The sequence below is a fragment of the Stegodyphus dumicola genome, chromosome 12 (genome assembly GCF_044657685.1).
Source record: "Stegodyphus dumicola isolate Sdum_Otavi_A_Nest chromosome 12, ASM4465768v1".
Taxonomy (NCBI): Eukaryota; Metazoa; Arthropoda; class Arachnida; order Araneae; family Eresidae; genus Stegodyphus; species Stegodyphus dumicola.
In genome coordinates this window covers 112,912,751-112,929,412 of record NC_140779.1, presented here as the reverse complement: position 1 = coordinate 112,929,412, position 16,662 = coordinate 112,912,751, and the positions used below count along the sequence as shown (strand labels likewise).

General features: G+C 33.6%; 1 protein-coding gene across 1 annotated transcript in view; it reads left to right on the top strand.

The window, feature by feature from the left end:
* Window positions 1–16,662, top strand: part of LOC118201384 (salivary peroxidase/catechol oxidase-like) — a 103,257-nt gene that overhangs the window by 58,757 nt on the left and 27,838 nt on the right. The window contains exons 7-9 of the mRNA XM_085806803.1: window positions 6,634–6,738; window positions 9,750–9,851; window positions 14,465–14,600. Of these exons, the coding sequence (XP_085662929.1) occupies window positions 6,634–6,738; window positions 9,750–9,851; window positions 14,465–14,600 (343 nt within the window). The remainder of the gene's footprint in view (window positions 1–6,633; window positions 6,739–9,749; window positions 9,852–14,464; window positions 14,601–16,662) is intronic.

Genomic DNA, 16,662 nt, shown 5'->3' with positions numbered 1-16,662 from the left:
TAGATATGCGAACACATGTCAACAGGAGAAATTCTCCATACTCAGTGATTCGGCATCAAGTCTGGCGGCTATCGTAAGTCAAAACAGCCGGAGTCCTTTGGTATACAGAATTCAGAAACAGCTTCTGACAATGCCTATTTCGCAAAGACCCACTTTAAAATGAGTTCCCGCTCACACAGGTATTCAAGGCAATGAAGCCGCTGACCTACTGGCCAAGAAGGCAGCCAACTGCACGGATATATTAGAAAGACCAACTAAACCTCCTTGGTCTCATATTAAGCGAACAGCTTTGACAAGTCTGCTACAAAATTGGCAAAGTAGATGGACAGAGGCAGAGGTAGGACGAAGGACATTTCGCTTACTGCCAAAAATTAACATGGAAATAAAGACCCACTGTGCTAGCCTAACACAGTTCTTGACAGGTATTGGACCATTCCCAGTATACCTGAACAGATTCAGACTTAGGGATACTTCTTTCTGCGAATGCGGAGAGGAAGGCGACACGGACCATTATTACTTCCATTGTGTACATACAAAAACCTCGCACTTGAAGAAACCAGCGGACTGTGTCTGGACAATGTGGACGACTTACACACTCAAAAACAGAATAGCCCTTGATTAAATAGAGAAAATCTCGAGACGCTGCCTAAGCAGAAACAACCGTGGATAATATTATAGTGTTTGAAATGTTCAGAACTTAAAGCAGATAACCAGAATAACGCTTAGTGCCTTGCAGTTATCAATATGTAAAAACTGTTTTTAGTACATAATATTCAACCTTGTTACTCTGGAGTCTTCCCCGCCGTGATGGTATATAATTCCGTTTGGTTCATGTCCGTGGTCGGAAGCCATTATAGTGGTGCACTCACTCACTCACTCACTAAGAAACATCTCTTTGCTGTTCTTCCTCTTGTACAGACAATCATGTGTAACGATACTATGAGTTCAATAAAGCCTTTTTTTTGTTTGATTCCATACTGTATGCATTGCATTCATTTTTGCGTAACTATGCTTTCGACATCTTTTAAATACAAAATGCTGTTTCTTAATTCAGAATTTCATGTCTCTCAAAACGAACACCTGTTGCTTAAGTTTTGCATACCAGAATAAGAAATGAATATTTTTAAGAACTGCATCTATTGCTTTAAGAAAGCTTAGTTTAATAATCTACAACAGACAGATTCAATCTGAAAAATAAATGTCTTACACTTTTGCCGAATAACAACAGACTCGAATGAAAAGTGAAACGAAGCATTAATAGTGTTTCGACGCAAAATTCCCTTTGGAGACTAATAACCCTTTTGAGCAAAGAAAGAATTCGAATTCTAACGTTCCTACAAATGGTAATTTGGAATCAAGACTTTCAAATTATTGTTCTGGAATGTATTCTGCATTCAAATTTATAGAAAATGCGGCTTAATCTGATCACGTTAGTCCCCGGATATTTTGACAAAATTAACTGAATGATAGTATCTATTGATGAGAAAAAGTATTTTTCGAAACAGCATTGAAATTTAACTAATTTAATATAAATATAATTATAAGTATGAAAATAACTGCTCTTGCAGCCATTTATTTACAAAAAAGCGAACGTTTATTCATGAACTGTGTATGATGTCTATTATGAAAAAGTTTATTCATAAATTGTCAATAAAAAGAAGGCTATAATTTTTCAGTTCATTATCCCAAAATCCATTCGTCAAAATGTATTGGCATCATCCGAGCTTTGAATTATATATTCTACTCGTTAAAATTTACTCCTTTAAAAGATCGGCGATTTTTTTTTTTTTTCCCATTACTAACAATTTTCTTAACTTACCATAAATATTGAATTAGCGTGAAACGACTTACTATCTTTTGATTTTTTACAAGCTTTCGTTAAATAAATAATTATTTAAGAACGATGAACGATTTCTTTGCTTATCTTTATATAAATGTTTTCAAAATGGCACTTGTAGACAGTTTAGGTCATACATTTCACAATATATTCTAGCAGCAGGTGAATTAACATCTTTTCCTTAACATAAGGCGTAAGCAAACAACGTTTTTCTTCCAGTGATAAAACCAGTTATATAGTTTTATTATTTTAAAATTATCTTTTCTCATTTCTGCGATCAATTCTTCAACTTTCTACCGCATTTAAAGCTGCCAACTGTGGCATCTTTCTGACAAACATTTAAGCCAAAACTTCAGCGCTTTTCGAACAAGACTTTCTCTCTACATAGCGTATATAAGCGCAAATATTTTAATTGTTTACTTCCTTTTACGAAGTAAAGGAAGTATTATAAGCGTAAAAAATTCTGAATATCATATTTTAACGAAAATATCCATTTTGACCGCTCCCCAATTCACTTGTCCAATTTTGTTGCGTGACATCCGTACGTACGGACAGAATGCAGGACTACTTTTTTCCAAAAGAGATTGTAAAATGGATTCAAAAGGGATTAGGAAGAGAATTTTTTCATGATGTCTGTACGTGCATACGTCTGTATTTCGCATAACTCAAAAACGAGTAGCCTCTGAACGTTGACATTTTGTGTCTGGTACTGCTGTAGCATGTAGCTGTCTGCTATAGCACACTTCCTTTATGCTGATCTCTCTTATCAAGAAAAAGTAGATGGTCTAAAGCCAAATCCTAATCTGCATGCATTTATAATTGATCTAGAACCGAAATTAGGTATTCCTGTGAATGTGAATGCTCAACTTCAGATAAATGTAGCCATTCCAAAATGGATGAAATTGAGCAACTTCAATTTCCTAAAGAAACTGTATATTGTTCTGTGTTTTGGTTCAGTGAGTTTAGTGACACACCGCTGAAAAATTAAAATTTGTGACTAAAATTGTTGCCACAATATGTGACTATTGGTTGCTTCCTGTCAGTAATATGTGGAGAAATTATTCTTGTTTTACTCTTCACAGAGCTATTCGTCAGCGGCGGCAAAAACCAAAGAAAGATATGGTTTATACAGTTATCAAAGTTGTAAATTCAAAATGATGGCTATGAAAATTAGTGAAACCTAAAGGTTTGTTATGCTTAAACTTGAATGGAAGTGCCATTTGAATTTTGTACATAAATATTTATAAATTAATTTTCTTTTTTATAAAAGAGTTTGTGGTGTAAATTTATACTTGTCTGTATGTACTGGATATAAAAAAAAGCTGTTTATTTTCGTATAGCTTGTATATCAAATATTGTGTGTATATTCTGATGCTTATTTATCAGATCATAAGTATTCCAGTTGCATTGTGCTTAACTCCTGTTTGTATTTTGTTTGTTGACATTTTGAAGACAAATATTTTAATTCCCTATGGAAGGACAAATGTTACTTGTCTAACTGGAAAAGAAATCTGCATACATTGACTTTTTTTAAATGCCAGAGTGTGTTTTGTGTACAGATTGGTCAAAAGGCACCTGCATTAAGAGTTACGTAAGATCGCATGATTAATTTGAATGACGCACTTTAGACTTAAGCGCTATTTTTAGGACCGAGAGATGAAGTTCCCAAATGAAATAAAAAATAAAAGAGGTTATATTGCATTAAATTTAGAAGTTCACTTTCATATTTTTTAGCTTACACATTATTTTTTAATTATTACTGGTCAAAATTTTATGATTTATGTTTTTTTTTTTTCATTTGCTAGTGCTTCAACGCTTTTTCTTTTAAAAAGGCTTTTCTGTCGCTACGTCCTTTTCTTCTTGAAGGGAGGATATGTAAGAAATATAAAGGATATATAAAAGATTAAATTAGCAACGTAAATTTCTCTTCTCTATTCTAAAAATAGTAACTTCTCTCTCTGCACTGCGTCATTTCAAGAAAAATCCATGTCATGTGATTCTTACGTAATTCTGATGATGTAAATGAAACTAAAATTCAAACAGCGAATAATAATTTTACAGCAATATTAACTATCCAATCAAAATGCTTTGAGAACCAAAACTAATTTAGTTTGCCTTCAGATTTCATCCTGAACATTACGCACTTGCTTTCCACGCTTTGACTTAGCTACACTGCTGTCTGTCTGCTTCTTCGTTTTTGCTACAAATATATAAAAAATCTAAGCCTTTTGGAACAGGCATTTAATGTGCCGACATGTGTGTAGCCGCAACAGGCTGCTCAAAATAAAACTGAAGATATAATCTGCCTTCGCCTCCAATTTCCTGGTCATTGCTTCCTGAGATTGAATATATTACATATATATACTATATATATATATATATACTCACACTGTTACCGGCTCGGTGAGCTGAGTGTGTTTAGTCTTGTATGTTGGTAAATCGTGCATTTTGTTTCTTTAAAAGTGATTGAATTATGTTCTTATATTTCGGTTAAGGTTTCTGTTCCTTTAATTAAACTGCGTGCAAAAATTACAGAATTATTAACAAGGTGGCTGTTGTTTGTTTACATTTGAAAAGTTTAGTAGTATAATGAATTACGGTCAGTTGGTGCACCAGCTCAGCGTTTTCTGGCTAGTGGAACCAAAAGTTAACTTTCAGTTTTGTGCGCCGAAAGTTACGTCTTCCTTCCGTTAGCCAAATTACTTGTTCTGGTGTTTCATTTGAATTATAAAAATTGCTTTTTTAAACTGTTTTTAAATGTATTTGGTGTTTTAGGTTTTTCTGTATTTTAGAAGTTTTAATGAACATATTGCGAGTTTTTATGTGTTTTTGCATGGTCCGAAAGTGAGAACTGAATGTATTGAATGAGAGCTATATCTCTAATGAAATTCTAGGAAATAAGGTAAAATAAAGTGCAGTATAAATGTGTATGATTTAATAGGACGAGCAGGGAACGGTTCGAAATTATATTATTTGTGGAGAAAGAACCTAACTTCTCGCATAGCTTCTCATTGTGATCTGAGCCCACGTCAAACTAAATACGTTCAGAGGCTTTACAGCTTAGCTGCCGGTCACCTTGCATGTTTGAAGCTAGAATTACAAAATTAGAAAAATTCAATTCAATTCAGTAACTGGAGTTTTGTATAAAACATATTACTACTTTGATAGTTTTTTATTGCACTTCATCTGTGCTCAACAGTGAATCCGTAATCAGCGGGTTTATTAATACGTAACGTAGTAGTGTGTTTATCAGATTGAAATATCAAAAATATGGCACATCCGTTCTAAAGTCAAACGATTTCCAGAATTTAATTTTGGCCTTACCTTTTCGACGACTAAATTTCAATGAGTTCCATTAATCCTTGTATTTTAAGTTTGCGTGAATTGACAGTCAAAATATGTTTGCTTTCACTTTTGTCTCTTTATTAATTTCTTTAAAATTTTCTTTTGCGGGATCTGTTAGCTTAAGAACTTTCCAAATTTTTAAACCTTCATTTTGAAAATTTTGAAATTCGCCAAATAGCGTTGTATCGCCAAATCTAGTAGTTTTTCGCAATTTCCACTACCTTTTTATAAAATATTAGCAGCTATTTTTTTACCGTTACATGTTTCTAAGTGAGTAGATTCACACCTATTTTTTTCCCCAAAAAACTGAGAGTTCAGGATTGGAAGACCTTGTTTGTTAGTTTTGTCGTCATTGCATTTATTGCGAATTTCTTTGGCATTAAGAAATAATGACTGGCATCAAAGAAGATTTACTTTACACTTCACTCACTCAAAAGATCATGAGAACATGAAAGTGTTCTCAGGTTTTATCCATTTGAAAAAAGAAAATTACTTAAATGACGTATCCAGATTATCAGTAGCAGACTGTAAATGCTATTCTTCTCTTCTAAACCTTTAATCCTGTCTATCTTGAAGTAAATCTTTAGCTTCTGTTGTTTGAAGTTGAGGTATTAAAACTTTCTTCGAGTTCAATATTTAGACGTTCTCATAAATTTGGGAAACTCCCTTTAGATCCTGATTTAAGCCTTGAAAATGAAAATAGGTCTTAAAAATGAGTGATTTTAAACTAAGAAATGAAAATTAACTCTTTGTTTTAAAAATTACTGCTGTGTCGAAGATTGCTAAGAATCTCCGGAATGTTGAGGATCATCTTCCAACAGTTGAAAACCAAGATGCAGCTGTACTCCTTGTACACAAATAAACATACAGAACAGAACAAATATGAGTTGCCTAATGCGTAATGTCGGGTTATGAAAAGAATGCTTTACCCTGTACCATACGATGTAAAGTATGTTTCATATAATAAAGTTTTCCAGAATAATAGGTATGCTTATCGTAAGTCCATCGCTACGTGTGGATATATGTATCCTACCATTAAATACGGCTGGGACGTATGTGGCTCAAGCCTTTGGCTTGAAACCCGTTTGCCAAAAAAATTCGAAATGATAAATTTACGTTATTTTTGACATATTTTGTCACTTGGGTGGAAAACGGGGTAATTTTTTTTAAAATTCGCAGTCAGAGGGTTAAGCTTCAACTTGGATCTAAACATAAGGTTCTACGTTCTACGTTGCTACATTTACCTTCTTAAATATTCAAGTTCCACAGCCAACACTGATGTGTTTTACTCATGAAATGAAGCTCAGGATTGCAGTTTAGATCATATAGTTCTTTATGTTAGGACGTTCGTATAATCTTAAATTAATTAAACACTCCCAAATGTTATATGTCACAAATATGTATGCTTAATATTCAGACATTGCCGTTAAGAACACGTCACTTTTTTACAGGAAAAAGAATGCTTACGAACCAGGCAACAACTTTCATTGATTGTTCGTTTATGTATGGTGTAACTGAAGAAGCAGCAAGGAAACTAAGAGCACTTGATGGAACAGGTAAGTCCACTAAATGAATTGTATTCAAAATAAAGTTTAAACTTCAGCTACGTTTAGTCATTACTTCTAAATTTATTTTTTTTAAATCATTGCATTTAATGTTATTAACTGCCCATAAGTTACAACGTGAATTTTACATTGAAGAAAAGAATAGCTTATAAAACCGGAATGAAAGTATAAATACCAATGATTTCATTTAAGGTAAAGTATAACACCTTTGTTGTATAGATGTAAATATTCGTGAATCAGGAAATATTATGTAATTTATTCAAAGAACAGACTTTACTTACCTTAATGCATTGACTGCCACAGCACAAACAGGTAAAATACCTTGTAGGGCCATTTTTTAATTCTTTTTAATTCTAGTGGTTTTCTTGTCCCATTTATCTTGAAAACGACTTCAGTACCTAGTTTTTTTGTTTGAACTCCTAATAATTAAGCAAGTAAAAGCTACTGAAGGAAAATATATATTAAAATCATATAACAGTTTATAGAAAAAATCTTCTGAGAACGGAAACCAAGAATACAAAACAACTTTCCGTAGAAATAATTTTGACCGTATAAATCTGTGAAAAGCCGTGTGAAGCACCGATGCCTCACACAGCTTTAAACAGTACAAAACTTGTGAATCGTATTCGATGCACACGGTAAGTTAGGCTCCTGTGAATCATCGGTGATGCACATGACAGCCTAGGTGTTAATTAACTTCAAAGTAAAGCTAGTGTACCTACAACGGACCAAAAAAAAGGGGGGGGGAATTCTTATCTACCGTTCTACTGGGCCGATTAACGAAATTTAACTTGCGTTTTCCATGTGTCGGAAAGAACTATTTACATATATTAGATTTAAATGTAGCATCCTCCTAACATAGATATTTTGAAACAAAATTTGACATTTTCTGAAATGACATGCCAGTGTTTTCCATATTTCGATTCTACGACTCGTCCCAAAGTGGTGCCTTTTATTTGTAAAAACCGCACGAGTATTTTTTTAACAGCTAGCTCTCAAAACTTAAGCGCCTCAGTGTTAATCGAATTTCGTATATATTTATTAATACCTCTTTTATTATTAATTGATTCGTTCTTTTATAACGCGAAATTTAGTTCCAATCCAAATAAAATTATCATTTTTTTTCCGTATTTAATTTTAAAATTTGGATGTTTTAGTAATCATTATAAATTTTACAAAAAACGTTTTGAATTATAATCTATCAAACTTTTGCTATCACCTTAAAGTAGATGTATTTTTAGGTACACCTTTAAAAAATTAAAATTTTTATTTAAAAGTTCCAAAGATATACATGAATTTATATATACTGGTGCATTTTTGAATTTGGTATATTTGTTATAAGCAGTAATAACGCCAAATGCGTTTTACGCATTTTGTTAAAAGTACTTGAAAGAATGAAATATGTGCTTTTTTTCCGCTCGTGCATAATGAAAAAAAAAAAAAAAGTTAATATAAATTAAGAATTCCACCAAGTGAATTTTTCTTGGCGCAAACTGAAAAAAGTGTGGCAAGATAAATTTTTAAATTGTTCGTTAAATCTCACAAATTTTATAAAATTTAATATTTAAGCGTAATTTGAGTTGTAGAATCGAAATTTGGAAAGAAGACGATATGCCATTTCAGAAAAAGTTCGATTTTCTGTCAAATTAACTGTGTTAGAACAATGATATATAAAAATCTAATATATATCCTAAGTCGCGCTTTGGAGACATAAAAAAACGCACTTTGAATTTCGTCAATCTATCCAGTAGAACGGGAGATGTAGAACTTTGCCATTTTTTTCCACAGTGTACACGTTAATAAAATGTACGTGCGCTTATTAGCGTACGGATTTGGAATAATTGACGGTAACACTTGGCGAGGAATCAAAACGCAATTTATTCGGTTGTAAGAACTATTACGCAGGGCAGTTCCAAAGGCACGTTTACATCCGTCAAAAAACTACGACAAACACGTTGAAACACTCAGCAATACAACCTTCAGGCTGTAACGGGGAAGACAGCTTCACGGCAAAGAACTAAAGTAGAGACTCGGTACTCTCGACTCGGTTGCTCGCTCTAAAGCTAATCTCTGAATTCAAGTCACTACTTTTTACCCATTCAGGCTAAGTATATATAGCTTTAACTTACCTTCGAGAATCTTCCCGAGAAAACCGCTAATAATGTCAATGTTCAGTTTGCTTACTAAAATGGCTTTACAAAACTTGTTTTTATCTTTTTATTATTAACGGTTTGTGTGTTCACTTAATTTATTAAATATCACGTTCTTGGTGCTTTCGCTACATAAAATTCGATTTAACAAAAAAATCGCAAAATATTTAAATATAGCATATCTTTAGGATTTCGGATAGACAGTCTCCCGCGTTGGAGATAAAAATGTTTTATTCCGTAGAGGGTTTCCACTGCTCGCCTTGAAATCATTGAGATTTTAATAAAAAATTCGTTAAAGTTTTACAAAATATGAAATACATAACAAAACAAATTCGAAATTGCAAGTGCGGGCTCCCAGGTGCCCATGTTCGGATGAGGACTACGTTATTCAAAGTATGATGGCTCTAACTATTGTTTTCTCACAGTACAAGAAACAGGCATACATTCATGCAGATTCTTCATTATTTAATTGCTTGCTGTTTTAAGACTAATATCTAATTTGGGATTAACGTCTCTTTTGGGCTTTAAAAATTCAAACAAAATATTAAAAAACAAATAATAAGTTTTCATGAATCATAATAAATAAAATGAAAAAGAACCATTGTTTTATTGTTTGTTATATATTCTACTTTGATGTCCACTTGATAATAATTCTATTTCACGTCGATTAATAATAATTGAAACTTATTCTATTATAATGAATTATGAAATATATGGGTTGGACAAATTGGTCTGTTCTTGACTTATAAATTTTAATCGTACATATTTTTATGGTTATTCGATTTGAAATTTTTTTGTAAGTAAACATTTGTGGTGAGTTCGTGTTTAATGCTTTTTCTCTCTCCTTAAAAGGAAAATTACTCACACAACCTGGCAATCTGATGCCCAAAAGAGTTAAGGTAGACAGAGATATAAATTGCAGGATGAATTTCAAGAAATATTGCTTCGAATCAGGTAAGACCTCATATTGATATCGGATGATATGGATTTGCTCCATATCGATGCTTTTATGATTTTTTTAAATTTAAATTTTAAAATGTTTAATTTGAAATTCAGTAAACATTTATGCATTGTGCAAGTTGATTGATTTCTGATGACTTATTGTGCCAACAATTCACCTATAGTAGTTTATTACAAATTCTTACACTAAGGAACAAGTTACAGAAATGTGTATGTTCACGTACTAACTGGAAAGAATTACGTAGTTGAGGAAAAGTGCGAGCTAGGCTATCTGTCTAAAGCGTAATCAATCCCCGAGGATCAATCATCTGAGGCTTCATAAATATTTACGAAAATTACTATTCAATACGATTGTCTTCGAAGAAAAGCACAATGTAATGGCAAAATAAATTAACAACAAAATGAGAAAATCCTATTATTCGTTACTTATGGCTATGTAACGTTTTGTTGATACAGGATGGTACGCCATATAAAATTAATAGAACTCAAGAAAGGAATGGAGTTGGGGTATAACTGAATTCGGAGCAGAAGCATTGGTTTAGTGTAGGCAGAGTCGTAGCTAGGGTTTCAGCGTCCAGGGACAACTGAAGATTTCGCGCCCCCTACTGCTTGCCAAGGATGGAAAACATTTAATTCTAAAATGTCGTAACATCAGTTTGGCGCCCCTTGGATTCTGCGCCCGGGGACAGATGCCCCCCTCTAGCTACACCCCGGAGTGTAGGAAAGGGTGCTTCTTGGATTTGAACGCCAAATATCAGTGCTAGTACTGGTTTTCTAGTAACCTCAAATTGACTGTGTTCCCTCAGTGTTGTATCAAACATTTTTATTCCCTTGTACAAAGTAAAGGAAGTTTTGTCATCGCGAAATGTTTAAGGTATCAGATTTTAACAAAAATATCCATTTCGACCGCTCTCAAATCCATTTGAACGATGTTTTTGCGTGATGTCTGTACCTACGAACAGAACAAAGGATCCTTTTTTCCAAAACGGTTGTAAAGTGGATTTAATATCGGTTCAGAAGAAACTTTTTTCCTTGACATATGAACGTACGTATGTATCTCGCATAACTCAGAAACGAGTAGCTTCAGAACGTTGAAATTTTGTTATGCGACTGCTATAAACATGTAGTTCGACCTTGGTTCGAATCCCAATGACCGGGCTACTTAAATGAGTGTTTTTATGGATGCGAGCCTGTTTTTTTTTTTATGAAATCCTTCACGAAGGCATCCCTTCCGCCAGACAGATAGCCATTGGCTTTGTTATTTTCAAATAAAACAGACCAATCGTAATTTTCGTTTTAAATATTTCTTACAAATTTTAAAAATGTCTTATAATTTTTCTCGCAATATATGCTGCTGCTAAGAAGCGTAATTACACAGTTTGTTTCGAAAATGATTACAGAACTATGTTTTCCTCTCAAACAGTTTGTGTTTCTAATTAAACAAATGAAACAAATAACATAAGTTTTAGGTTACTGCAATTGTGTCACATGAAACATTTTACTAAAAATAAATTTTCAATTTAACGTAATGATTGGATATTCATTTGGACATGATACGCAGAGAGTTCTAATTAGTAAGCTCATCCTTATCCTGCTAAATATTTTTTATAAGAACGTTGGTTGTGTAATATGCGGAATTGGTCCTAAAAATTATAATTGGTCGGATAAAATATATTCTTTTCGGTAAATTTTCAGTGGAATATTTGAAGCCTATGCTTTCGTTTTCCCGTGTCAGTAGGGAAAAAGGTACTTTTCAGGAATTTGCAATTGAAAGTTAACATCCAGATCACATTCGCAGCAATATTTATGGATGATGCCAAAAATATTTGATTAATGATCTTCGAAATAATTTACATCGCATGATAACGGCTCTCGAATGGATTGCTTGGATAATGGAAGAGCACATAAGGGTTATCTGACCATGCGGAGGAACATCTTTGTTGAGAACGTTATAAGGAAAACTGGCTTGAATTCACGTTATACTTGAAACCGTCCCCTCAACCAATTCGTTCTGGATTTGAACCTTGGTCCAAATACTAGTATTCAGTGAACTTACCTCTCAGGCATTGGATCAAGAATGAATCAAGTTCGACTGAAAATTTGTCGTTGCCCTTTTTTGTCCAGGAGACAATTAAAAATGTCCGCTTTGTGTAATTTTATTAAAAATGTCAATTGATTAGCATGAACGTTTGTCTTACTTGTCTATTTAAAAAAAATTGAAAACGTTGTATCTCTAACCATTTATTACAAAGGTGTACACCCCAGTAGATGTTTTGAAACACATGATTAATCAGATTACATAGATAAAAAGAGTTGTGATGAATTCATGAATTTAATTTATTTGGAAGGACTACATGAATTTTAGGCTTTCGGAAAAAGTATTCATGACAGAAACTTAACAATTTACTAGCATAAAGCACGGGCTTTCTTTGACTTTTCTAAATGAAAGTAGTTTAACGGCTAATTATATGTGATATTGATGCTTTTTGTATCATACATACCTTACTTTACTAGGTGAAAATATTTGATGTGGACACCACATGACTTCCTTATACTGCCTATTGAATTATGCACATTTTTTCTGCACATCATTTAACACTGTATTGCTGCACTTAATAAAAACGCAGAACATCTTTATTAAAAATTGTAAAATACAATACTGAAACATCAAATGAAATTAAAGAAGTTAAGGAAAAAAAAACTGTTTCTACAATTAAAGTTTCTATTCAAAAATAAGCATTTCAGACAACGAAAGAAAGACAAAATTTTCGGTGGGCAAAACTGAAAGCTAACTTTCGGTCCCACTGTGCAAAAAGACACGAAAATGTGGTGCACCAATTGACTTAATTCATTCTTCTATTAAGAGTTTCAGACGAAAACAAATGGTTGGCTCGTTAAGCCTAGCGTCATTTAAACTTTTAAATTGTGGATAATTCTACAGCTATTACATGTGGATTAACTAAGGGCATGAAAACCTTAACTGGACCATAAGAAAACACAGTTCAACCAATTTAAAACTAAAAATTTATAATTTACCAGCATATAAAAGTAAAAATACAGAGCTCCCTGAGCCGAGTAACAAGGTGGGAATATATATGTTTTGTGCAGCCTATTGCAACGAAAAAGGGAGGTGGATAACGGCATGTTATAGCAATGCCATATACAAAATTCCAACATTCTATGAGTGCTCGTTATGCCAAATACATACATACGTACCTACGTACGTACAGACGGGACGAAAAAATCTCTTTTTAATCCACTTTAAGTCAATTTTACATTCCGCTTTGGAAAAAAAGAGTCCTTTATTCTGTTCATACTTATAGACGTCATGAAAAAACATCATTCAATGGATTGGAAAGTGGTCAAAGTGGACATTTTTATTCAAATATGATACCCAACATGTTTTGCGATTACAATACTTCCTTTATACAATACTTCCTTTACTTCGTACAAGGAAGTGAACAGAGTGAGATTAAAAAATGAGGATTAAAGTAAGATATTTAAAAAGGAGAGGTTTAAATTAAATCTCGGGAAAAAAAGGATTCTCAGATTAACAGGAATACTAGTATATCAATTACAGAAATATCGCCTTAAATTGAATATAATTCTTGTAGCATCTATGATATCTAAGTACTGAATAAATCTTTTGAAGACAAAATATCAGAGAACATTTCAGCGTAGATACAAAAGTAATAGAACTTAGTCAAAAATAACTAAGAAGGGTTACACTTATGGTTTAACATTTATTCAATATATTTAACATATAGAGTCATGCTCTTGGATAAAATGACCGGAAGCTTAAATTCATTGGATCATTTCATTATCAAAGTAATAGAACTTAGTCAAAAATAACTAAGAAGGGTTACACTTATGGTTTAACATTTATTCAATATATTTAACATATAGAGTCATGCTCTTGGATAAAATGTCCGGAAGCTTAAATTCATTGGATCATTTGAAAGATTTTCGGAATAACTCGGAATTACATTTTGCACTGTTATTAGAACTTTACACTATAACTAATTTGTGAATCAATTTTATTTGTTCGTAACAATTTATGTTATTCAAATGAAGCACACGCAAACAATAAACAGTATAATTAAATACTGGAATGTTAAGAGCTTCTTTACTTTAACTGTTTGCGGGAAACAATCTAAAAATGTACGCGCACCCAGAAGAAATAAATTTGTTGGATCTCATTTTCAGAAGTGATGAAGATCTAGATCTGAGGTGTGTAGCCATTTCAATAATAAGAATAGACAAGTTTGGCACTAATGTTTCGAGCAGTGGCCGTAGATAGGGTGGGGCAAGGGGGGACATCTGTCTCCGGGCGCAGAATCCAAGGGGCGCCAAATTGATGCTACGAAACTTTTTAATGAAATGTTTTCCATTTTGGGCACACAGAAAGGGGTGCAAATTCTTCAGTTGTCCCCGGGCACTCTGGAAACTCTAGCTACGGCCCTGGTTTCGAGACAAGAGTTTTGTATTTCAAGCTTACATTTAAATATCAGAATGTTTTACTATTGCTTTATTTAAAACTATGATGCTATTTAGTTTTTTTTTTTTTTTTTGCTTGGACTAATTTAGTTTTAATTAATTTTTTCCAGGTGATTCTAGAGGAAACCAACACACTATTTTGGCATCCTTGCACAATCTTTTCGTTAGAGAACATAACAGAATAGCTACTCAGTTGAAAATTCTGAATCCTCATTGGGATGGAGAAACAATATTCCAAGAAACAAGGTTGGACATTATTAAAGCAAATATTTTACCTATGCTGAGGATAACGATAAGCTATTTTTAATTTTAATATCATTTTTTAAGATTAAAAAATGTTAACAGACCATAAACTTGTAGAGACATTAGGTATTTTTGGAAGCAGGTAAGATGAAAAATTAGCAACGTTTTCGCCGGGAATAGAACCGCTGTCCTCTGGAATACCGGCCTACCTTGCAGACCACTACACCACGAAGGCACGCTAGGAAGGTGGGAGAAATACTTTGTAAACTAACAAACATTACCATGCAATCGACGTAAAATCTAACAAAATGTAACATATAAGGCGTGGAAATCCAAGCGAAATAAAAGACATGACAAATCCCAAACAACATCTGACTTGAATAGTAATTAGTGACCTTGACTGTCGTACCGAAAGGTACGGGTTCGAAACCCGGAGAATGCATAGCTGTTTGTAAATGTAATAGTATCTGTACGGCATAGGGCACTCTAAATATGCGGAGAACCGAAAGTCTTCTCAAGAGGTTGTGATACAGGAAGAAGGGTGAGAGACCCTCGGACCCTACACCGGGGTGCTCTTCCTCGAAACTGATGCAGCACTGAGCTTAAGTAGGCTGTCACCTATATAGAGTTCAATGCTCATGCCAAACGACAGGCGCATTGGCTCCTTGCCACAATAGATGTCGTGGGTTTGGGCTGACTGCTGTTAGGCAAATGAGGTTGGTAACAACAACAATTTAACTCTTGTTCTTGGTACTCTATGTAGAAAGGCTGTTCGCACATTTTTTAGACGATTTTAGTTTGCTATGGAAAAAAAAAAGTATTCTAGTCGGAAATTTTTCTAACTGCAACTCTATTTTTGTAAAATAAATTACCGTCTGCTACTCGACAGTTTTGTCTTAATGCAATATAGGGCTTTTAAAAAAGCTGTGGGTGGAAGGCTTTGTTTGTGCTCTTTCCGAAGAAAATTATTCTAATCTAGTTATTAAAAAACTCTGCGAAGGCCACGATGTTTCGAAATCTAAAGCTATGATAGGTAATATTGTCAACAAGACAGGATAAAAACGTCAAAATTCAGCTTGTGGAAAAGTTGTTCCATTATTCAAGATTAAAATGTAATGCTTCGAATGACGCAAAGTTAAGGTTTGTAATGTTAAAAGAAAATCGAAAAATCAAACGACAGTCCAAAATCATTAATGTGCTCAGTGTCATCTGTAAACAAAGTTGTTAATGCTGATTTGAATCTTAAAAGGGTGTAGAAATACGTATAATGTGCTTTGCCCTTTCTCCACGACATATCGCTGAACGCAGAACGTGCTGCGAAGTTCTTACGAGAAACCTTTATCGGACGAAAACGGAAACATTTTGCCACAGTAGATGGATCTTGGGTATATTTAAAAGTCTAATAAAAAGAGATGCATTTATTATTGTAATCAAAGAGGAGAGAATAATCTTAAAACATAGTTTAAAGAATTTAAAGAAAGACTTGAAAGGAATTTATTGTTGGTAGTTTGTCACATAACGGGAAATTAAAAATAAGGAGAGTGGAGAAAAATTTTCAGATCCATATATTATCAGGAACGTTTCTGATACCTTGTTTTCAAATATGAAATTTCCCCTACCTCTAATGTCATCAATCAGAAGAACTGCATCAAGACAAAGCAAACATCCACACCTCAAAATCCAGTCTTCATTTCCTGGGAAAAGGGAACAAGAAACGGGTATCAAGAAACGGGTATCAAGATCATAGCCTTCACTCATATCCCTACCAAATCACTTGATGTATCATCCATGGCATTTTTTTGCGCTTTTGGGCTTTTAAAAAGCAGAAAATCGACCTTACAAACCTCTTTGGACATTGGAAAGCTGTTCAAGACGAATATGATTAAACTAGAAAGCCCGGCGATCATACGAAATGACCGATGTTCTAGATATTATAAATTGTAATTATCATGATTTGTGCAAAGGTGTTTGCCAATTCAAACTGAATTACCCAGGGCAGGCGGCGAGGACGCCCCTTTGCTTACTGCCCCACGGGGTTTCCACCTTCTACTTGCTTAATTGCTTA